Source organism: Botryllus schlosseri, chromosome 5 (genome assembly GCF_051294905.1).
Source record: "Botryllus schlosseri isolate E-star chromosome 5, Bs_hap1, whole genome shotgun sequence".
Taxonomy (NCBI): Eukaryota; Metazoa; Chordata; class Ascidiacea; order Stolidobranchia; family Styelidae; genus Botryllus; species Botryllus schlosseri.
The window spans coordinates 12868410-12893440 of NC_137240.1; the positions used below are offsets into that span (position 1 = coordinate 12868410).

The window sequence follows — 25031 nt, forward strand, 5'->3', positions numbered from 1 at the left end:
CCAAAATGTCTTGTGTGCAAATATCAGCTGTAGGCTACTGATGAAAAGAATAATGACCTTTCATGAAAATAATATACTGTTCATGTAAAATATTATGAAGACTTGATTTTTTCAAAGCGAATTCTGTAGCTTCATTAATTGAAATACAGGACCGTGTCTTGAAAATGCTCGCAGTCGAGTTGATAAGAACGATTGCCGAAAATTCATTTCCACAAGTATAGGTGGCGGCGAATGTAATAATAACTCGTAACGGTTCCGACGACACCTTTGGCTATGATTACGACATACGTGGACCGATATAACGCCCAGGCTGGTCATTTCCGTCAAGAAGTTTATCTTTGAAGTTATTCTGGATTAGCGGCCAATATCAAAGGAGAGAATGGATATTTGCAAACAATTTTTCCAAAACATCGCTAAACAGCATTATCTTAGTATTAGTAGGCTATTGGCAATTGAAATTGGTTTGTACGGTGGAATATTTCATGTCAGACGGCCGTTGGCCATTCTTTTGTGAGTCCGGCAATGCTTCGCGGACGCTGGGTTGAGAGCCACTGGGTTATAGTGATAGTTCGTTTTAGGTGGTGGGACATTTTCATTGATTAAATGAGTCTTTCGAAAGTCTTCTGGTGTTGAGCGGTGGGCGGTGGGTTGTATAGAAAGTCGGTCAGTAACGAATTGCGGAATGACGGTACCAGATTATCACTCGCTGAATGGCGACGTTTTTGGCACCATACAGTCTGCTGTTTAAACTCGCCTGGGCATGTTGAAAGATGGCGGGAAAAGAACGACAATGGTAACTCGGTTGTACAGTACATCCAGGTCGGGATAGCCTACCGCATAGATAGGTGTTCCTGGTCATGTTGAGTTCGCACTCTTAGCTGAGGGGCGACATGTGCGCTGATTCAATGTCAGGCTATTGAGATATTGAGACTCTGATAGTCTGACGCCTCAAAACACATTATCCGGTCTGTTGTCGTTATTGTTGTTGTTGAAAAATACTGTCATGGTCCATGATTTGCATTGACTGTGATGTAATACGGTTCCACTTGGTTAGTCTTCATTGTTCTTGCTTTGCTGCATATTTTTGCTGTGCACACTGTGCATTGTGTACCAGTACTGTGCTTGGATGCTTACTGCTGATTTTCCATGACTTTTATCTTTTGTTTATTTTTATGTCCATTGGTTAACTGTCATAATCGTTAGTATTGATCTTGCCATATTTACTCATTTATAACTCCGCTGGGTGGCGACTGAATCTAAGACCTACCGGTCCCCCGTCGTCTCCCAATCTATACCAATTTACATGTGTTTGTTGGTGAGATGAATAAAAGCATACTGACTGACTGACGGTCTAGCATAGGCCGTTGAAGGCGTAAGCATACATTGCCTTGCAAGTCTTCGTTGAAATTTTTGGCAAAGCGACGGAAAATATTGATTTCATGAATTGATCATATAGCATTTGATTGATACAATTGATGATGCTTAAAAAGTCAGCTTTTACTGCTGCGTTGTTGTATAATGTGGCGTAAGTCGTCGCTACGTGTCGTGTTACTTAACGAAAATGTGGGATTATGAGAGGGTTACCAGTCATACGTCCTACGTCCTCCCTTCTCCCAAATGTCATAAAAGACAAACGAGGGTTATGGGGGTCAAATCTGAAAAACGTCCTTTTTTAGTCAACACAAGATTTCCAGTAAATATAAAGAATCAGCTCTTTTCAATTTCGGTAAACTAAATTTTGTGATTTCATCAACTGTTCAAGTTCACCTTTCCCAAATCCCAAATATGGTAACCCTGGGTTAGAATTAGCAATGTGACGTCATAGGTTCGTGTTCACGTTCTCGTTCATATGTCATAGAACCTTTCATGGGTTCATGCCATCCCTATCAATTACCACATTTATCCCGATATTTCCTAGCTGTATCGCTCATGCATATAGCTTGCTTATAGCCTACTAAAGTGATCGACTACTTTTATCAAACCTCTTGGCTTACATTTATTAAGCCTACTGACGCAGAAGTGATTGTATACCCTACCCATGACAGGGCAGTGATAACATTTTGTGCGGTCCGCGTCGAAAGCAAGTAAAGCTATTTCATTCAAATACTTTAAAATGTGAATATTTTTCGTGCCAGTCGTGAATTGCTACATAGTAAATCACATTTTCACGGAGGTGGTCAAAGTAGTCAAGAAACCTACTCAAGTAGAAGTGGAAGTAGCTGAGCTAAAATCTACTCAATTATGAGTAGAAGTAGTCCTTTTGAAAGCACCCTAAAACTACTTCAAGTAGAAATGAAAGTAGCGACGCTAAAATCTACTCAAGATAGCAAGTAAGTAAATAGTTGGGAGAAGCCGTCGTAAATACGCTCTGATTGCCTGTCTAAGGACCGAAACTGAGCCCTTTAGACGGTAATGACAGGTAAATTCGTGCTGCTCAGTACAAAGCTCCCACACATAAGAGTTTGACCGCATCGTGGGGTGCAAATGATAGTTTTGCTATGGAGAAGCGGTTTTTGTTTACCCCAGATCTCCATTTCAAAAAATGTCATGGAATAGTGCCCGTGCCCTCGGCCGTATTATAAGGCAGTAGTTGAGGCGAAAAGCAATACGGAGTTGTATCAGAAACCGCAGTACCGATTTGCACGATGGTTGTGACGTGGAACAACAATATGGTAGCTCGTAAAATGCCATTTAACTTTAATTTTACTTCGTAATTTTAAACTTCTACGTGCATGTGCTCCGAACAACAACAAAAAAAAACAGAGAATAATTAGAAGACCACTCTGTAACGATACCGTGCATAAAGAGAAATACAACTAAAATTTTTTAAAAGGAGGAATATATTTCATGTATTTTGTCCATACAGTTTCAACGGTGGTTGACGTTCAACGGTCTAACGCTAAAAAGTCCAGTACCACGTTTTCCCCATTTGAACACACGCTTTGCGGCTAGAATGCTAGCTTACGATTAGATAGTTCGAAATATATTTTTCGAGCCATATTGACTGTGATGAAAATGAAACATGTCATATGGGCGACAATACGGTATGAAACGAACCCGCTATACCTACATGATACTGACCAGCACTTTCGTGAAAACATACTTGTCACTCATATCTATTCCGCGCGAAGCACGACGATAATTCTGAAATTTCCATAACTTTTGCGTTGGTGAAATTTTTGTTGGTACTCCGCGAAAAAAGTCCCTAAATTTCTCCGTTTCACTCTCTCTCTATATTGGTAGAATATAATACTTCTAATTCACAAACTGTAAATAGGGAAAACAGAGTAAGTAAATCACAAAATATTATGAAGTAGAAGTAGCGAAAAATGATTTCAACTTAAGTAATTACTAGAAGTAGAGGAAAACTACTTGAGTAATTCAAATACTAGAAGTACTTCGTTACTGACCCCCTCTGCATTTTCACGGTGAGTGTGGAATGTCATTCTGCAAGATCTCGACAAATAAAGGCCTACTTGCCTACTTGGAAAGACATTGAATACCCCTATTCTTATTGATGCTGCGTCAGGAAATTGGCCTGCGAGCAGATTTGAGTTTGAGAGCCCTGACCTATGGTATGCAGCGTACGTATGTTAAATGACCGTGTGGCCAAGTTATTCAGTTAAGTTATTAATACCTAGCCCACTTGTACTAAAGGTTGCGCAACGCACACCCTGGCTTAATATCATTATTCAATCAGAACCTTGCACGAAAACTGAACGAGCCGTGAGAATACTGAAACCACTGAGCTGCAGCACAGCGAGCAATAATCAAATTATTATTATATTATCATTAGAGTTTTATACCGTTCACTTTGTGATCAATATGCATAACGCTATCTTCGCACACTAGCGTATATTCTATGAGTGTTAACGTGTTCGGAAAAGCAAAATCATGTGTTTATGTAGTTGTGATGCGGCCCCCTTTGTCATCGGTGATCATCTCGCTTCATTGACGTATATTGAGACGAGTGTTCATTTGTGTCTTTCTCGATACGTCGAAACTTGGCCCTTCGATTTTGAAACCATACCTGTGAATACAGTTCCGTGTATTAGGAACATATCTGATAGCCACTTTTGCTAGCTTGGTATGATATACAATATTGTAAAATATTGAGAGATGCCCCGGTGCCGCCGCGACCCGAAATTTTAGCCTCCGCAACCCATGTTTTGGTCGCGACACATAGGCATATTTTATGAGCCCTGGTATACATGGTGAGGGAATCACTATCACGGCGTCCGTCAGCACTGTGGAAACATTTTTTCCAAATATAATCGAAATGTTTGTTTCATAACGATCAGCAGAGATTTAATTAGATTGTACAGAAGCCACTGGTACGACTGAATAAATTGGCCGAGCGCGCAGAGCGTGTATTACCTGAATGCGTGGTTCTGGGAGGTCCACTTCTTTAGATAGTTTTTCCCGCGCGAATATGTCCGGGTAATGCGTTTCCTCAAATGTCTTCTCTAGTCTATGAAGTTGATACGTTGTGAATGTGGTGCGGTTTCGTCTGGGTTTCCTTTCGGATGTATTTCCAGCTATAACGATGAGGAACATCGAGTCTCTTTGAGAATAATATATACTGATAAACTTCTGCACAGGCTAAATCTTCACTATTGTTGTGGTATTAGTAATAAATCGTGAGTAGAGATAGTAGTAGATAACTTACTGACTAGACGCATACGAATAAATATATATAATATATGCGATGGCTCGCGTTTAGAATAACGAGTGTCCAAAGAGCAAGGCATTCAAAACAGATGTGGGTGTCATAAAAATGAGACTGCATCGCTGTTTGGACACTTGCTATTTCGAGTGCCTCTCTATTTTCAACTCGCTGTTATGATAATCGCTATTTTCCCGGATGCCATATCCAATATATATATGTCTTATTTTCACATACGGTGTGTTGACATGTTGGGGATGAAAAACTCTTTGATGGGCTTTGAGATATGCTCTAGTAATTTCGATGTTCAATACAATAAAACCAATGGAGTCTATAATGCCCCGTATTATATTGTCTTACATGTGTATGGTACGGACGAAGACTTGTCGCATTTCGGCGATGATCTTCCACATTGTGTAGGTGATGTTGGCACTTGCGAAGGTTGAGGTCCGCACACTTGAGCGGGTTCTTTTGATTTAAAATCAGTGATCTGGCGTCCCGCGTTCCAAAAAGCTGCTGTCCCGGTGCCTCTCCGAAAATTCCTATTAACGGAAAGATAAGCTTAATGTTGTCTCTGATATACTATGTATTAGGAAATTTCACACACTGTGTATTGCAATACTGAGCTGCTTTTCGGTTTTGTACACTTGCGATATCAGGTTTAAGATTTGGATCGGATGCGGATTTGATGACGAGTACCCTTTACGATTGCGATTTGTACATCCAATTTCAAATGGCCTTATGTATTGAGAACAGACAAGACACATTCTGAATTGTTCATCATTATAAGTCACGATATTAGATATGGACTTGCCATTGGAGCTCAAACAATAGAATTTTATTATATAATAACATGTAATGAAATATACGTGTGCTTGGATCTTGACATTAAATGCAAATCTTTCCTATAACTCATATTACAGGACATGTAGGCCTACTGCACATAGATTATCTCGGAACCATAGATGAAAGTGTACAACGTGGCAGTTCGCCAGAAAGTAGCTATGCATAAATTCCATAAAACCCACGCCCTATACCACTCACCTATTCATAAAGTCGTAGGAACTATGTGGAATGTTGTACATTCTATGCAATTTGCTTGTGTACTCCATAAACATGTTCATCAATGGGGAAACTGGAATACTGCCAGAGATACTAGGAAATTCCGACGCATGATTCGCATATAATCGGACAGACTCATGAGGATTCGCCATGTAGTGAGTCGCATGCGAACTTTCGATGCGCCCAACTTCGGTGTCGTGCGGATGCGTTTGTTGCGTGCTGCATTGAAAGTCTGCGGCATTGTTTTGAAGCGAACCTGCGGTCGATCGGTTGGATTCGTTGTGATGATGACTTGGGCGAGCTTCTCGTTTGTTTGATGTCAAATCAATTGGGGTGTCTTCGTCCGCGATGAGGTGAGCCACGGAATGCGACGAGCTCTCCTCATTGTTTTCGTGTGTTGTCATTGGCCTCCAAAATGCGCTGAGTTGCGCTTTCGACACGTGGGGATATTCAGGGATATGTGACCGGTCATGGTCATTGTTGCGGTCTTCCGTCATCCATTCTTGTCCCTCATCCGCAAACGAAAGTTTATTCATGTCAGCAATCACAAAAACCTATATGTCAGCTGTTGCGAAGTCTTCAATGTCCCGCTAGCCTATAGTCTGTTAAATGATCCAATGCACATGATAAACATATTATTCCACTCCCCGTAAGGTAGACGTAGGGTTGCATTTAAAACAAATGGTTGTTTGAAACAGTGTTTTAAATAAAGACCTTTAAAATAAGTTTTTTTTTGAAGTTATATAATTATGCCATAATTGTGTAAATACTTTCCAAAAACATGTTGCATGAGCCTACGGACGACGATTACCACCCGATATAGCCGACGTATACGATATGGGATGGTTGGAACCCTCGAAATAAGTCGGTTCAACAGCTCTAGTACGTAGATATCGAGCACTGGCACGAAATGAATGTTCTGATGATGATGACCGCCGACGATTTTGATTTTTGTTTTAAACACAACCCTACGTATACGTATAGCTTTTATTGTTTATTTATTTGACATCGATTGTGGCAACAGCCTTCGCGCACTATCGGAAGCTGCTATAACAGAATAGAGATAGGCAATATGCATACTATAAGTCACTGGGCTGATGCACACCACTGAAAATTTAAAACAAACGAAGAATGGCACGAATCTGTGACGTCATTTGACGACACATTGCTAATTTTTAATGTAACCTATAAACCCGAACGGTACAGCATCAAGACTTGCAGACAATGCAGACAATATCTAAAATATAGCATGAATTCTGACGTTCAGATGGAGTCACTAATATCAGGAATTCCATATGATCAATTGTTATCTTCATTCGGTTAATTTATTACTTTTCCGTAGTTATGGCAGGTCACGGGGACGTTTTGTACGCGGCTTTTCACGTGAAACAAAGTTATATAGCATCAACTAGCCTGGTGTTGTGTAGTGTGAAGGCACTTATTGGCTGTTATTTTGTAGTTTGTAGTAGCATAAGCAGTCACTGAGGGACCCACTATTTATTTGTTCTATTACTATGACACTTGAATTTTTATTCTAGTTAATGTTGATATTTGCTTGTTCAAAAATTAACACAGACTTATACTTCTGTTTCGGCACCGTGCAAAAACTACGAGACGGGACTCATGGTAGTTTCCTATCCGCTGCGGATAAATTTTGTGACGTATTCTTAGAACAAATCTCATGGCATGTCACTGGGCGAAGTAGAAAATTAGGAGGGCCGAATTCGGCTACGCCGCAGTCTGGTAGCGGGTTTTACATGCTGCCGAAATAACATCATGAGAACACGAATGCAACAAGATATAGCAGCCTAAAATATTTATGAAAGTTGGTTTTACGGGTTTCTACTAAAATGCACAATTTATATAATGAGCCTAGCAAGGCTCTCCTGCGATCGTGGACTTCTAAGAGCAAAAGATTCACCTATACCAGGTGTCCAAACTGTTTGCTATTCACGGCCGGATTTGGAAGCGTACAACCACCTTCCAGACGACAGTCGTAATGGGCCACCTGAACGCCAAATATTCATGCTAAATTGAGCACCGCACCGCCGACCCCGAACAGGCCTTGTGATGTTTTGTGCCATCACTGTGTCTTGTGAAATACCTTGCGCGTAACAGTTACCAATTACAGAAGCAGAACTCCCCCACGCAGGCTTGCTTATATGCACCGAAATCACGAGTAATAAGGTCATGAATATCAACTTTAAACTTCATTACTGAGTTTTCTCAATAACACTGGCAGTTGCATATAGGCTTGTTAGTATCAAATATTTATCCTTTCTCGGCCCACATGATCAGATTTATCGGTAGAGCAGATGTTTGAAAATTTTGGGCTCAAAAATAGTGATGACGCATCTTCAAAATGTTAATCATCACTTTATTGCATGTGGTTATTTCTTGACCTTTCATCAGAATTGTCGGTATCGTCAAAATATATATTGAAATCGCCCGAATGCACCAGAAAAACATTCATTCGTGAGATGACACGATTACAAATTGTTATTTCTTCATTGGGCGCATCATTTTTCTCTGCATTTCGCATTTGTACTGTGTGGCTCAGATTGGAAGGATACTACTACATTAAAAACGAAAAACAAAGTCACTCTGAATCGGGCGAAGAAAATTTCTCAAAAATTTGCGATCCAATCAACACGACATCTCTGACGTGGTGGTACCTTTGAACCGCGAAGTGGGCCTATATCATAGATGTAAACAGTATAGACTATATTCCTCTCATCTCGACATGTTTTTCGTCACGTTTAAATATATTTTCGGCTATTCGCGGGCTTCTAATAACCTGTTGAAATTCCTCTGGACAACTCTGCTATAGAGTTGTCATTGTTCTGAATCCACTGCTGCCTGCTCGCATTTCTTGAGACTTAGAATCGGGTATGTTCTTTTCATATATACAAACTTTTTTATACATTATTCACCGTGCGAAAGTGATACTTATAAAATTGCATATCAGTACTGCGGCAGGCACGCCCCTGGTAGCGCTATTATCCCACCGTATTTTGAAAACTCCGGCTCTAATTTGGATAATCTATTAACTGTCAAGTGCAAATGTACTCTTTGGCATAGAACGCTTGCATCGCACAGAATGCGATGTACTGATTTTCTGACTTTCCTGAATAATCGGAACGTATTTTGTCGTCAAATACTAGTCCTTTACGGCATTTTACTAATTGAAATAAATCAAATATTCTCGAGCGCTCTCCAAATAACAACTACACAGTGATTGAAAAATTGGTTGAGATGAGTACAACTTGGCAGCAAGGCTATGGATCGATCGCATTTTGATGTGGTCCTTAATTAAAATATAATCACTGACATTACCATATGTCATCCACATGTTTCCCGAGAGCCAAACCTACTCGTATTTTCCGCAATCGTAAATACAGGGGTGATTTAGCACATTAGTCCGATTAAATTTCTCTCCAATTCGTCTAATTTAATCAGTGCAGTGCAGCAAGCGTTGTAACGTTCATAATCCGAATTAAATGTATCGATATGGGAAAATGTAATGGCGATTGGAAGCTGCAATTTATGGAAATTACAGCTATAAGAATTGATAAACTATCCCTAATCGTATTAAGCCTGTGTTGTGCGCGTTAGATCATAGGCGATCATCATCACCAACAGCTCTCTGACGAGAGTGGTTTTACATGATTCGAAAGCCCGATTTACATTGTTTTAGGTCCATGGACACATGACCATGCGACACAATAACATGCGACACTTCAGCATGCGACCCGCACTTGAACATGTATGGTTAAGGCCGGGTATGGTTTAGAGCAGGGGTCATCAACACCAGGTCATATTTTGCGGCTCGCGAACTCATATGAGATTTCGGAAGAAGGCTAAGCAGAGCATTTTGAATTGCTGAAATTGATTTCAGTTTCAAAATATTGTTGCTGTTTCAAAATCAGCTATTCGCTTGCGCCCAACATCATTATTCCCCACTATAGCTGAATGGGCTTCGGTGTTGGCAACATGATTCGATCGAGGGAGAATCATCTTAAATGAATAGATACCAGAGATGAGCATGGATTAGGATTAGGATTTGAAAAAACAGGATGTGTGAAATTTTGTCGGATTTGGATTGAATTAGGATGAGAGATTTTTTTTTGAATGGATTAGGATTTGGATTGGATTTACCTATTTTCTGGGGGATCGATATGTCGTGTGGCGAATGGCGACAAACTTTATTCAGATCAGTTATTAATGTACTTATGGCTACTAAGTTATCTTGAATCAAGGGAATCGTTGGTTGTGAAAGAAAATTTTCCAATTCCTCTCTTGCATAAATTAGCATTTTTTCTGAATTTCCAGTTAGAATCGGATTAGGATTGGACATGGACTTGAATATGAAAAAGTTATGGATTAGGATTTGGATTAGGATTTGAAAATTCGGATTTGGATTGGATTTGGACACAGAAATTCCAAATCCGCTCATCTCTGATAGATACATTGCCTCGACGTGCAATTGACCAGACACTGCCAATACCGAGACGCTTAGAAAACGGCTTGGTGCTTCCCCACAAGATCAAGCTTTCGGTAGTAGACAATCTTTCAGCTAGTAACGTGTATCGCTGTAGCCCAAATATCGATTCTTTAGTCGCCGAAAAGCGTTGTCAGGTATCGTGCGCAACTCATATAGTTCAAAATAAAATGAATTAGATAATCATGATATTTCTTGTTCCATTTGTACTTCTTTAATGAAATGTTACTTTTGCGGTAGCTATGCCCATCGCTCAGGTTAGAGAGCATAGTGCTGAAAAGCTTTTAAAACGTGGTTGCTCAACTGTGTGGCCTTTTGTCTCGATATTGCATTCTTGCGGCCCAGCGGCCTCTAAAAAAAAAAAAAGGTCATCTTTTCGCTCAGAACTAAAATCACCGTTTTCGCTCCGAAATACCCGCCGGAGCGTCACTTCTGTGCTATTTTGCGGCATATCACTCGCAATTTGCTCTAAATCTGACCTAAATTTTCAAAAAAGAGGACAAAATCTCAAAAAAGAGGACAAAAGGGCGTCCTCCGAGGACACTTTCAAAAAAGTCAAAAAAGAGGACAAATCCTCTTAAAAGAGGACGTATGGTAAGCCTACCCGTGACCCGTTTTGAGTTGTCCACCCCTGCTGGCTTAGATTGAGGATTGGGTTTTGAAACCACATGCCAAAGTGTCACATGCTGACCTGTCGTTTGTCGTGTGTCGCATGCTGATATCACGGCAACCATTGTTCTATTATCTCAGTGGCGTAGCCAAAATAGTAGGCTACAAGTACAACGTTACATCATTGTGCAGATTTGTTGTATGCGCTACAAGAGAAGTGGATGAAATGGTGCAATTTTAAGATTTCCACCGTGGTGCAAATCAATTCATCGGTGCTTTTTGGAACGTATAATTCGGTCTTCACCAATATAAGTATGCCATACATGATGTGATTAACTATATTCTACACTAAGGTTCTCGAGACTGATCAATTATAATTAACATATGGAACATACTATGGAAACACGTGATGTATTGGCAATATTGGCAATAGACAATAGGGTAAGCCGAGGAAGAGGATTCCATGCTCCCACGAGCTTTAAGAATAGCCTACGATGCAGAAATGCCATAACCTGTGATGACGTATTACTTCATCACCTTCTGCAGCGAAATACATTGAATATTTATGGTCCTTGCTGGACTTTCGTTCTTGATGTCTGAACCGTATATTCGTCAAGTCGGCAAATTTGTAGTAAATGAATACCTTTGCGGAACTTCATGACGTTATAATATGCTAGAGCTATAGGTCTCAACCTTACAGTCTAATCATGATACTGATCATATTATTTTGGTTCCACGCGACTTGACTGATTGTGCGAAAACCCTAAGTTTCGGATTTGAATTCAGGCTCAATAAATGCACAAGCAATGGGTATGAGATAAGTGAACGCACTATGGTTTATTTATCATGTGGATTCAATTCATTGATGACTCTGCTGTTGATGGCAGGTTACAGAATTCGCGTAAACTCAGCCGATGCATAAATTCAGACAACTAATGATCTCAAACATCCCTATCAACCAGGGCACCATCCATGTGTATTAGCTATTAAGCTGCTAAAACGTATAATACCAACCGGTTATTGTCGACACCGTGTCGAATAAAACACCCTCCAGAAGAACAACCAATGTCAACAGTTGTATGCAATCAAAAATGAACATGAGTCATGACTGCACTTTGAGGACTCATATTCATATTCATATGAGGACTCCGGACTTCTCCAGTTCAGAAAAAAAAAACATATATATATATATAAAACACATATATCGCATACTAGCTTCCGTGACCTTTATGTATAGAAGTTGTAAGCGGTGTAACCATTCCGGATATTCCCAGTTCGCATTACGCATATACTTTCGACTCCAGCTATGTTACTTCTTACGAATAGTAGTTATAATGAATATTTCTTCCTTTCATTTGATGTCTAACACCACCTGTAATAACCTGTCCATGCCCGGGGATCTGACCTGACCCAAGGATTCGCCCTCCGATTCAGCGGCCCTGAAACGAATATCTCCCTACAGACCACAGATATAATTCATATTGGATACGGCATTCCTGAGAGCAAATAAGTGACTTCCGTACTTTCAAGTACCCTATGTTACGTTACGAACTTGATTTGACTTGATGCAAATTTTTGTTCAATGTACTGTGTGCATAGAAGCCTACGATCACATAATTTTCGGAACATACTGTATTGTATTTTATGAACTAAATTGCTAATAATACTGTACAAAACATCACATTATGGTGGCCTTAAATGCAAAATTCATTCGATCCAACACTGGATCGAAGGCGTTTGTACGTGGGTTGGCGTTAAGCGTAGCATATGTTATTATGAACCGGCATATTTCAGGAATGGGTGCGGTGTCGCGTTGTCGCAAAAGGATCTGTCCTGTGGCGTTACTCCCCAATTAAACGCAGCAGCATTTTTCTATAATCGCCTTTCGTGTCTTCCCTGATGCTCTTGTAGAGGGTTCTGCCTGTGAGCATCTTGTATTCTTGCTTTATCAGGGTCATGTCCAGCTGCAATAGGAGTATCGACATTTTTAAAAATTACTTTATTAGAGTGATTCTAGTCTAAATACACCGTGCAGAAATGCAGAGCATATACTTCCAAAGCCGAATAATCGGACCTAAAATCGGACTGAGGCGATAGTGAAGATTGGAGTTGGATCCTTCGTGTTTAAATTTTCCGCACACTGACACAACGAAAATCCCTTCGCTCAAATCATGAGCAGGAGGTATCTAATTTATGACTGCATGTATTGGCGAATTTCACGCGAAATTCCTTCATTTCCTATTTACTGGAGTAGCACAACAAAGAGCGGTCAAAGTTCATGATAAGAGGAAGTGGAACGTAATGCAAATCTTAGTCAAAAGCTCCGAGCACCAAACAAACTAGTGTGGGCAGTTGCATTCGAAAACGAGGGGTTACGGTACGGTACAATAAGATATGTATGGTCGTTCGTACATTTAATATCGTATCGTACCTTAACTGCAGCATGCAATGTACATGTAGGTTAACCGAGATCACTTGTCGCGGTCTAATGGCAGGGCGTCATAAAATCCCCAAGATATATTTACATTCTCCCTATATGTCTCGGACGAAAACGAAAACGTTACGTTACATAGCGTACTTGGCATATTCGGCTACCGAGGTTATCTTAGCTAAATATGACTTGATCGATGATATTCAGCGGGTTGTATAAACCGCGCCGAAGAAATGAATTTGATTCAACGTAATATGCTACATCTCCGTTTCACACCGAAAGCACTTGATCATTTGCAGCCTAATTATGAGATTCTATAACGCTTGTACAATTTATTCGAGTAAGGAATGTTCAGTAGATGCGGTTTTATACTTTTACGAAAAATGGGCACGGACACACGGTGAATAAACACAACTCATACGCTAGTGATACGCTATGATATGCGACGACTTGACCAAATTCCGAATGAATACATATCTTATATTGCTCTTAGACATATTACGACCATTCTTCTACAAGACACTTCGATCGAGTTTTCGGCCCATGACACGACCATTTTATACCGTGCCGAACTAAGCAAAGAGTATACACTATATACAGCCTGGATGAAAATTCGGTATGGGCTACATTTTTAACAGTCCCGTAACGTCACGGATTTATTGATAAGGATTGAACGTCTGTGACGTCAACGTGTTGTAACAAAATGCGTAAACCTTGCTAGTTACCTCAGCCCTGGTTACCACGATGCGAATCAAAGTTTCATCATCGGTGCCCGGTCGGTCCAGCGCACTTCTTAGTCTTCTGGCAAAGAACTGAGGAAGGTAGTAAGCGATGTCCACTATCGCCCGCAGTCCGTCTTCGAGATCTCCCGAAAACTCTTTGTCGATGGCTGTTTTGATGCTTCTTCCGCACAACTAGATATAACAGCGGTAGATGAACTTACTGACGCATGAAATTATATTATTAATGCGGTATCGACATAGCGACGACATAGCGACGCGAGGTAGTCCTACCGTACCTGTTTATACGCGTCGAAGGTTGCTCGGAGTTGCGGGAAGCTTCGATTGGCAAAGATTTCGTTGAATTTCTCTTCGTCAGTGGCCCAGAACTTTTCTCCTGCTTCGTAAAGAGCTTTTGCATCCGCTTTGGCGAGGCATTTATCGACGCAAGTCGATCTTTCGCGACAACCCTGAAGAATGAATCTTTTCGGCCACTTTACGGGGCGAATTTAATCTCTTATCGTACCTGGACGAGAATTACGAGGAAATCTCTGAAATGTCTGCTGGTGTCGTCTTTGATAGCTTTTTCGAGGTCTTTGCCGTACCGTTGCTTGTAAACCTCCCTGATTCGTCCGATTTCGTAATTGGTGCGTGTTGTCAGGATTTCAATTAGGCACTGCGGTATGTAGAAACAGGTATAGCGGTTGTACATCAAAAGCTGAATTTCGCATATTATTTAAAATTAGGCTTACCTGTTCATCCGTACCGAGTCCTTTTATGGCGTGATGCAGGAATCGCGCATCTCTTTCGTACCGCGGGTAGAACAAGGGCAGCACAACGTCTTCGAAGTGTCCACCCAATTCTTTTTTGAGATCCGCGACGAGATCCTGTGAAAAATGACGTTTTGTTCGGACCACTCTTACCCTAACTTTAAAGTTGCCTGTCACTCACCCGTCCATACTTCTGTTTGTAGCTGTGTTCAATTTGCTCACGCTCTTTTATCGTTCTACGCGTCACGATATCGATGATTACTTGATCGTTCGTTCCTGTTGAATATGATGAAGATATATTGGTGATAACGCAATATATCAGTACTCACTACTCAGGTATATACATACCAATTCCTCTCATCGCTTCCCGCAATTTCTCAGCATCAGTTACCGAACAGAATCCTTTGCATTTGAAAACTGTTGGTTTACAACCATAACCGAAATACTGTTCGTAATACTCGGGTGACTCTTCTTCGTAACCGCAGCAATCTTTGGGCGGTTTAGGCTTATAACCGCCGCACGGTTTATCGCAGCACGGATCAGGTTTACACGGCGGTTCTATGGGCACTTCCGGGGTGCAACATGGTTCGGGCTTGGGTTTGCATCCAGGCTCTATCGGCACTGAGGGCTCGCAGCAAGGTTCAGGCTCGGGTTTATACCCTGGTTCTATGGGCACCTGCGGCGTGCAGCAGGGTTTCGGTGGTTCGGGCTTGTAACTGGGCTCTATCGGCACTTCGGGTTCGTAGCATGGCTTTGGTGGCTCGGGTTTGTACCCGGGCTCTATCGGCACTTCTGGGGTGTAGCAGGGCTTTGGTGGCTCGGGTTTGTACCCGGGCTCTATCGGCACTTCCGGGGTGTAGCAGGGCTTTGGTGGTTCGGGTTTGTACCCGGGCTCTATGGGCACTTCAGGTTCGTAACATGGCTTTGGCGGTTCGGGTTTGTACCCGGGCTCTATGGGCACTTCGGGTTCGTAACATGGCTTTGGCGGTTCGGGTTTGTACCCGGGCTCGATCGGGACTTCTGGGGTGTAGCAGGGCTTTGGTGGTTCGGGTTTGTACCCGGGCTCTATGGGCACTTCGGGCTCGTAACATGGCTTTGGCGGTTCGGGTGTGTATCCAGGTTCTATGGGGACGTCGGGTTCGTAACCTGGCTTTGGCGGTTCGGGTTTATATCCAGGTTCTATCGGCACTTCGGGTTCGTAAGGCTTTGGCGGGCCATAACCAGGTTCCGGTCCATAACCAGGCTCGGGTTCATAACCAGGTTTGGGTCCGTAGCCGGGCTCTGGTCCGTATCCAGGTTTGTATGGATCCGGCTTTTTGTAGTCTTTTTTCTGATCAGAATCGGGTTTTGGTTTTGACTGTTCCTTTTCTTTGCCCGAATCCGGACTCAGTGGCTCTCTTTGTCGCTCACTCATGTTGGCTTCTCGATATACAATGTAGCAATAGCTCACAAATCTCTTTCCGTGCTTCTCTCTTGAGACGAATGATTGAATTGGCGCAAATCAACTCAATATATACCCGCCATGATGAAAGCTAGGGCATTCCCAAGTCATCGAAATTTGCGGGGATCGCAAAGGTAAAATTTCAGTAGATCATAAGATCAACATGTTGATTGTACAAATTTGAACATAGGTCAAAGTATATGCAGAAGTCGTATCATATGCGGAAATTGCTGCAATATCTTGCGATTCTAGTGTCATCATCATAATTTGGTAAACACCTGCCAGTCATGACATTACGTGTTTCACCTCCTGTGATACCATATGCTAAATTGGTAATCCTGAAAGTAAAGTCACTTTGACAATCGACTCTATAGTTTTTATTGCACTGACTCTATCTTCGATCAGAATGGGAAAAGTAGCATGCCATCATAGCTACACCCTGATTTCACTACAGCAATGAGTTCTTTGATGGCTACATTTTCTCAACTTTCCAAATCTTGTAGTCAAGTCGAGACCAATAATATAGGTAATACTCAACCTATTTCACAGCATAGCTATATACCACGTATGCATCCCGCACTTAGCGGCGGATTCCATTCATGGCTAAATATCTCAAAAGCATTAGTGGGATGACACATAACTTAAAACCGAATTAAGCGAATGCTCCCAAATCCACATCCACCATGTACCTTTTGGGTGAGAGTGGGAGTTATTAAGTAGGCGAACATTTTCGGTATATACTGTATGACAAGTTCCTCGAAAAATAAGGAATACCAATAAAACGACGAGTATGAGAACGCTTGGCACATGTATTATCTGGTTTGGTGCAACTTCGGATGGCAATGATCGATCTTAATCGCTGAACTATCGGCACAATCACACCGTGCTACAAGTATTTTTTTTTAATGCAATGCCCGTTTGGTGATCGCTTGTCTGCTATTTGCGATTGCACATGTTATTTGTTATCCTTTATCCATCCTCAAGATTACCGGACCACTACTGACTGACATTTATTGTCGCATTCCTTTTCCAAACTACTTCTTTACTTTTTATTCAGTGTGCTTGCCTCCTCTTTACATCGCCTAGGCCAAGGTGGATGGCTGGTTTCGTAGACTACTCCAAGTCGCTTCGACACCTTCCTATATTTTCATTGTATCGCATTTTGTGGTATATTGAACTGATAAAAATTGCTAATATGCCAATGATGATATTTGATTTTGTGACCACTCTTATTTTTCATGAATCAGTTCGCAATTCTACTGTCCTTTATCTGTATTTAGTTTTTCGAAACATTTTAATTATTCGTTTTTAGTCGATTTGATTGTTTGATTACTGTTAAATTATCTCTTCGCTTGTCTACATATTTCCCCCGTTGTTTCATTCTCCATTCTTCGAGCATTGGACGAGCAATTGCTATAGCGATAGTCGCTTACGCACCTTAGTATATCTACCAACAAGAAGAGCCTTCTACGTTCTTGTTCAATTTGTATTGCTTGGTAGTGTTAAGTTGAACAGGAGAACGTTACGCTACGCAACGTTTGCCGAGTCCACATCAAAGCAGATATAGCTGAGCACACAGGATTATTCTGATGAACTACAGTCTGTGTACCGTAGTGATTACAGAGATAATTCGTCATCTCCCGATTTCCTCTTTGTATATGTGAATCTTACGTATTACAGATGAAATGTATATATAGGATATTCGTGGATACGAAAGACGTTTATTGCTAACCAGGTTTATATTCTAATCTTGAATTCTCATTATAAATCGGTTGCTGCGTTTAGTCCAGCTGTGCAGTGTGCAGTGCAGTGTGCACTCGTTCTAGACTCGCAAACTTACTGGTATAATGGCGCTATAGGGAGCGTTTGAATTGGAAGTGTTTCTCCGGCGTGCTTCGATCAAGATAATTTCTTTCTTATGAATTCTGTTGCGCAAAGTCTTGTGCATAGGGGAGGATTCTGATATAAGTTTGAAGCAAATATGCGATGTACTTTACTCTCTAGGTACGCGATGACGTCAAAAAACATGACGGTCGTCACACGACACGCTGAGCAGTTGAACGCGATTCCGAATGGAATTCTCCCCGTATGTTGCCGCCATCTGTAAAATTCAGGAAACAAGAAACAAGGTTCGACTCTTTGCAGATTTGTCGCAGTAATGCTATTCACAAAGTACCGACAGGGAAATTCATCAGTAGCAATCATTACTTGAACGTTACGTGACTTTCGTTTTAATGCCAATGTCGTCGACGTTAAGATGAACCGAACGCGGTACAGGTTTCAGCTGTATACTGCGCTCTTGCGCTGGTACGCTGGTTATTGAACGACAGTAAGAAAATAGTTTGGAGTGTACTTCGACTACACGATTTCTCCGCAGGAAATATTCAAGTTCACGGAGCTCTGAATCACGCAGCACGCAATCGGAATGCTAACAGCGCTTCAAAAAGTTTTTGTTGTGTGAACAACTTTTGCCCGCTACGCAGTACCGCAGTAACTGATGACCAGCTAGTTGGAGTACATTACCGTGATAACGGTGGTTTAACTTCAGCATGTCAAGCACCAATTCTCTCTCCTTCCTGTTACTCTGTCTGCCTATTACCCGCGCCATTTGTACCTTTCCAGAGAACACACATGTCAAGACAAATTTAACTGTGACATCACACCAACTTGAGTAATACTTTGGAGTGGGCACTTTTTTGATCAATCGATATTGTCGTAACAAATTTTCTGAGCGTGTCACTACGCGTGTCAATAGCGAAAGAGAATCGCGTGAAACACGAAGAATTTGGAAGAATTGCAAGAAATTTGGCAAACATTACTTCCACAGACCTGAGACCCGATTGCGTACGGACCGCAAAAAGTGTAAGATCTACTTTTGAATGTTAATGCGTAAACCGAAACCACAGGCCGTATAAACTGAACCGAAAACCCGTTTACTATGAAGCTTGTGTATTTATGTACTGCGTATGCGTCACGTACGTATGTCGTATGCGTAATCCTGATTGAAAATATAGCCAATATAACAAATTAATAACACTGGTCAACACAATTTTTGTTGACTTTGATCAGACAATTGATTTCGACTAACTTTTGGGCGCTGAATTAAAAAATGACTTCCGTTTTTCTCTATTGCGACAAGTAGTCGGGTTAGGCACTCACCACATTGTCTCATGACTAGGGCGATTTTTTTTAAATAAAAAACGAAAGATGTTGACCTAAAAAAATCAAAATTTTGACATTTTATGACCTTTAAAATCTTAATTTTGACCAAATTTGATCTAACGTATACAAATTAGGTGTTTTTTTTCACATAATGTTAGAATTATACTACTTATCTTCATGTCTAGTTTGAACTGTCTGTCCTTCCGAAGTAGTTTGGCCTGAAAAGTCTTTTTTAACGAAATCTGACCCTATGAAGAATTCCAGTAGCTACATTACGCATTATGGGGGAAATAATTTAACCCAACTCTTCCTGTCTGCTATGTCGAAAGCAACTGGCAAACAATTGTTCTCTGCGGGATGGCATTTGTCTTGTGGTGTTCTGATTGCTTGGACAGGAACATTCGGCGTCATTCATTTAGCGCCTATGAACAATTAGGCATTATATATCGAAGTTTCCGGTCAGCATACGGGCAGTCCTTTTCGGCCAAGGTTTTCTCGCTGCCGTTGGCACATTTGTCGGATTTACATGTTACGTGGCCTAAAACCTCATATGTCTTGATGCGTCGTGGCGCGGTAATGACCGACGCCGAAATGCCCATTTCAATAAATCATGCGTTTTTGTCCGGGGAAGGGTACTTCACAATCAAGAAATTGGCAACATTAAGTCGCGAAAAAGTTACATAAATTTTCAAAAAAATACTCCATAATTTATACCACTACGCTATCTCGCCAATATAGTTCAGGCTTGCCAATGTATTTTATGTTTCTTGGCCCGCTGGGAAAAATAATTGCCCACGCATGCAACGAGTGGGGCGAGGTAAGTCGAGTACCTGTACCTGGATATTTAGCGTTGACTGTCCGAGTCAGTATGACGTCAGTCCTACATGAAAAAAAGAAAATTTGGTGTGTTTTCGACCATGCTCAATTGCTCATATTGCTCAGTTCATTGCACTTTGTGGCAATACTTTGGGTTTATCACGACTTGATAGTTCACAAGTTTGCCATTTCCACTGTTGCGTAGCTTTGTAATCCATGTGGCCATGCGACCAATCGAGGTTTGAATGCCCCCACAGTTAAAAATACTATCGAACTATAATATTCGTCGATCAATTATTCTTAGCGGCAAGGAACGCATAATTCCAGTCGAAACAAATCATCTTTCACTTCAGTAGTAAACTCGAAAGTATAGAATTATTACTCAAATCATTTCCCCCAGCCCATATGATGGCCACGACGCATAATCTGAGAAACACTGATACAAAGGGGATTTCCCAGATTTGCTTCTCCACCAATTGTGGGATGGGACAAGTCAAGCGTTGAACGGCTTGTCAGCATCCAGAGATTATCTATGAAGCTTGGCAAGAAACCAGTAGGTATTTAAATTACGATTACCGTATTTTGGAAATCTGGAAAGAGGACACTTTTTGAAAATTTTCAGACTCGCAATACCGGAAGAAAATCCTGAAAAAATGGTCAATATTTTGCAGTTCGTGGTAGGTTGACTAAAATAAGGTCGACTTTCTGGCTCAGCTCCCAAAATACAATTATCATTTGGTTGAGTAGAGAAAAAAGGTCAAAGTTCCGGCTCAGCTCCCGAAATAGCCGCCGGAGTGTTACTTCATTGCTGATTTACTGTATCTCAGTCGAATTTTGCCCTATATTTAACTGAAATTCTAAAAAAAAGGGGACATTTGGGCGTCCTCCGAGGACACCCTTCAAAAAAGTAAAAAAGAGGACAAATCCTCTTGAAAGAGGACGTATTATTCAATTTGACTATTTAATATTATTTAATTTAATTGACTGGATGTTCTAACGTGTCCGCTTCTATTGCGCCCTTCGTATTTTCGTTAGTATGCAATTTAGGCGGCATTGATGTGTGGAATAAGAGATTCGATAACGGATAATTTAATATTTTTCAGTAATACATTTTAGAAAAAATAGCAGTGGTGGCTCGTGACAATATCGGGTGGTGGGGCAAGGGCTGCAAGCGACTTTTTATCAAGATGACGTCACAATGGCGTTTTCCAACGTAAACAAGTAACTTGATGGTACGGTCGGGGCCGTAACAGCACTTCGTCAGGCCCCCCCCCCAAAACGTTGGTCTTGGGCCCCCCATAGGGTGATAAACCTAACCCCAGACCCCCCTCAGGCTTTACCCTGTTTTTAGGGATGGTGTGAACGTGAGGTTCACGTTCGCGTTCTGTGTGTGAACCTCTGAAATTTTGAGGTTCGCGTTCACAACAGAACCTTGATAGGTTCTGCACTGTGAACCTTTTTCATATATTACAATTTTCACGTCATTATACCATCTTTGGTTCAAATTTATTGCATTTCAACTGCGGGGCACTTTATATGCATGGTGCTGGCAGCATAAACAATCAACACTAAACGAGCATGCACCTTGACAATCTCAAAAGTTTGCTCGAAATATCCAGCTTTCCGTGAATATCTATTAGTGACTCTCTGCTGTGAGCTTGACCCACAATCACACAACACGAAGAGCGAACTACACCACATGTAGTCAGCGAATGATGCTTATTCAACCAATCAATGAGATTGATATCGTTTTCTGATGTAAAAATCTAGCAGGCGATGACATCATATGTTTACTTGTCATAAAAGCCAAATCTGTGCGATTGCGGTGTTGGCTACACCTGTATAACTTGCTAATGGGGTAATATCGGTAGCAAGTTTAGTAACCCGTTTTGCACTCTGCTCAATACCCAGACGCCGAATACACTGTTCGGTCTGGACTAGACAGTTAAGGCGTAAGCTTATGTTCCCTGGCAAGTCCTCGTCGAAATTGTAGGCAAAACGACGGAAGATATTGATTTTATGGGATCACTTGATTGTCTCAGTTGATACATTTAGCGACGTTTAAAACGTCAATATGTAGTTCAGCATGGTGGAATTGATGTGACCCGATTCGTCGCTAGGTATTGTGTACAAGTACATTAATATAGGCTGTCACTTCATCGAAATATAGGGTTGAAATTATCAATATGACGTCACGTGACGTCATGAGGTTCACGTTCGCGTTCACACAGAACCTTTCAAAAAGGTTCGCGTTCACACGAACCTGAACCTTTCAGAGGTTCACACCATCCCTACGTTTATGGCTACCTATCATCTACATTGGGGGGTCTTTAGTGGGTCAGCTTTTGTCGCCTAAGCGCGCGAAGCGCGAAAATTTTCTGGAATTCATGATTGAATCGGTCAGTATGATCGGAAATTGCATATATATTGTTATCAATTTTTATCTTCTCTCTGCTCACGTAATCAGATTTGCCGGTAGAGCTGAGTGACGTGTGTTCGAAAAGGTAGGACCACTCAATAATAATTAAAAATCTTCGGGCGTATACCCGAAGGAACGAAACAGCACCTCGTCAGGGAACCCAAAAACTTGGGTCTTGGGCTCCCATAGGATGATCAAACGACCCCCCCCCAATCACGTTGTTCGCGTTTGTCACGCAATGAGCTGTACTGTATAGCGAGCCAGCGCGAAGCGCGAACATTTTCGGTAATTTATGATAAAATCGGTCAATCAGATCGGCAATTGCATATATATTGCTATCACTTTATTGTCCTCTCTACTCACGTAATTAGATTTACTGGTAGAGTTGAGTGAAGTGTCTTGAAGACGGGAGGGACCGTAACTAATAATTAAACATCTTCGGGCGGGCGGACCCGTTGATATGACTTCGTTACATGATGTTATTTCGTGACTTCCAGTCTGCTAAATCAAAAAATATAGAATCGCATGAACGTACTAAACTGAAAGACGCACACGATTTCAAATTGGTATTTCTTCACTGGCGTAAAATTTTTCCCTGCGGGATGGTATTTGTCTTGTGAGGTTCAGATTGCCAAGACGGGAACATTCGGCGCCAGTCATTTAGGCGCCTATGGACAATAAAACCTATATGTATTTTGTATATATAACGAAGTCTTCAGTCAGCATAACGACATAGTCCTTTTAGGCAAAGGTTTTCTCGCCGCCGATCGTTCTGGCACACTTCTTGGAGTCTCATGTTATATGGCTTAAAACTTGATTGTATATGTCTTGGTGGGTCGTGGCGCTGTAATGGCCCAATACCCAATAATAAAGATAAATGGCATCTTGAATTCGCGCGAAGCGCGAAAAAATTTTTAAACAATTGCATAAACTTATAAAAATACTCTATGATTTATGCTAATTCACGAAATAATTTTGGGCCCCCTTCGAGCTCGCCCCCCCCAATTGGGGGGTTTGGGGTGCGGCAGTTACGGTGCTGGGTACGGTAACATGAATTTCCCGACAACAGTGATTTTAACTTATGTGCCACGAGAAGTCTGCCGGTGAGCTGTGACTTGAAGTGTGGTAGCTGCGTAAACGACGTACGGAACAAAGATTCAACATGGTTCATGTTCACACTAGACCTGCAGAAATGCAGAAATGGAAATTACTATAACTCGAGAGATTGCGTAAGCCTAATTGGAAAGGTCAACGAGTTCGGACACATACGAAATTGTTATCTCATACAATGGGGCTGTCATATTGAATCCAAAACATCATTCTGAAGAACTAAGAATAGCAGCCTCGGAAAATTCGGTCTCGGTACAGCATAGGAGATTTTGGCCTTGAAACTGGAGAATGTAACACGACACATATGGCTTTAGTACTGTCTATAGGTCTGCTGCGAAATCGCATTTGGAAAATATATTACCGAATATATTCGTGGATGAAAGCCGTAAACTTAGTACACTGTTACATGATATCATCGAGAAGTAGCCTCATGGCCCTTTTCGGTATGGTACTCTGTCAAAATTAATGCGAACAGACCGAAGTTTGCGTAAAATTTACTGAGGAATAGGCTGATCAAGTGATCAGCTGTTAGCAGCCATCGAAAACGAAATAGCTATCGCGCTTGACAGGGGGTTGTAAGCAAATGGCTTGAAGGCCACAATTTTACGGTGAAATTGACATTGGAGAATATAATAGTTGATATTAAATATTTGAATGCAACTGAGATTGATATCATCATCTCGTCACCTATCTCAGTATAGAACACAGTTAACGTTACCACAGATACACCGGCTTTTGCGTGAAATCCGCAATGCGTTGTAGGCTAAAGTGTCAGATCAGAGCACATGTCTACCATACTCGACCTTGATAACGAAATTACTGCCCTAATCATTGAGTGTCAACCTTGAGACTTGGCACAGCGTTCGATACTAAAATCAAAACACACCGTGCAAAAGCTCATGACAGATCTAGGTAAGGAGCATCGTTAAAATCAATAGAGACCAATACAGGCTTTGCGTAAAATCTGTCAGCGATAAATGACGAGTCAGCTCTCACTCGACTTAGGAAACGAAATTACCACTAACATAGTTCAGTGACAAACTTAAAACTTGGTACAGCGTTCGATACTATCATTAAGACTTACCGTGCCAAATGTCATAACCGATCTCAGTATTGAACATCGTCAAAATCAATGGATACCAATACCTGCTTTTGAGTAAAATTTGTTTGCGATACATGACGAATCAGCACACACTCAACTTCGGAAACGGAATTACTACCCTAACCCTGAAACTTGAGGCGATGTTAAATACCACCATCACGACATGACATACCAAGTTTCAAGAGTTTTCATGGTGTGAAACACCATCAAAATCGACTTATAC

General features: G+C 41.3%; 2 protein-coding genes and 1 long non-coding RNA gene across 3 annotated transcripts in view; all 3 read right to left on the reverse strand.

The window, feature by feature from the left end:
• Positions 1 to 3756: 3756 nt before the first annotated feature.
• On the reverse strand, positions 3757 to 6326 carry LOC145440037 (uncharacterized). Its single transcript, XM_080317690.1, has 4 exons — positions 5711 to 6326; positions 5027 to 5208; positions 4378 to 4538; positions 3757 to 4030 (listed from the first exon to the last, which is right to left on the reverse strand). Exons 1-4 carry the CDS (start codon positions 6262 to 6264, stop codon positions 3929 to 3931), a joined length of 999 nt encoding a protein of 332 aa, XP_080173816.1. The 5' UTR covers positions 6265 to 6326; the 3' UTR covers positions 3757 to 3928.
• Positions 6327 to 12394: 6068 nt separating this feature from the next.
• LOC145439052 (uncharacterized) lies at positions 12395 to 16172 on the reverse strand. The gene is made up of 7 exons (XM_080316518.1): positions 15107 to 16172; positions 14940 to 15034; positions 14741 to 14875; positions 14515 to 14664; positions 14288 to 14458; positions 13995 to 14183; positions 12395 to 12802 (listed from the first exon to the last, which is right to left on the reverse strand). The coding sequence occupies exons 1-7, from the start codon at positions 16170 to 16172 to the stop codon at positions 12680 to 12682; spliced, it is 1929 nt and encodes a 642-aa protein (XP_080172644.1). The 3' UTR covers positions 12395 to 12679.
• LOC145439059 (uncharacterized) overlaps positions 16064 to 25031 on the reverse strand; it is a 79831-nt gene continuing 70863 nt past the window's right edge. The window contains exon 2 of the long non-coding RNA XR_013915082.1: positions 16064 to 18300. This is a non-coding gene — a long non-coding RNA (uncharacterized LOC145439059). The remainder of the gene's footprint in view (positions 18301 to 25031) is intronic.

Excerpts from the sequence above, each read along its gene's own strand:
- LOC145440037 (XM_080317690.1), bottom strand. The coding sequence starts at position 6,264 with ATGAATAAACTTTCGTTTGCGGATGAGGGACAAGAATGGATGACGGAA. Across the intron at positions 5,209-5,710 it reads TCCTACGACTTTATGAATAG|GAATTTTCGGAGAGGCACCG; the intron begins GTGAGTGGTATA and ends TTCCGTTAATAG. Across the intron at positions 4,031-4,377 it reads TCCCAGAACCACGCATTCAG|GTATGGTTTCAAAATCGAAG; the intron begins GTAATACACGCT and ends CTGTATTCACAG.
- LOC145439052 (XM_080316518.1), bottom strand. The coding sequence starts at position 16,172 with ATGAGTGAGCGACAAAGAGAGCCACTGAGTCCGGATTCGGGCAAAGAA. Across the intron at positions 14,876-14,939 it reads ACAAACAGAAGTATGGACGG|GATCTCGTCGCGGATCTCAA; the intron begins GTGAGTGACAGG and ends CATTTTTCACAG. Across the intron at positions 14,665-14,740 it reads GACTCGGTACGGATGAACAG|TGCCTAATTGAAATCCTGAC; the intron begins GTAAGCCTAATT and ends TACATACCGCAG.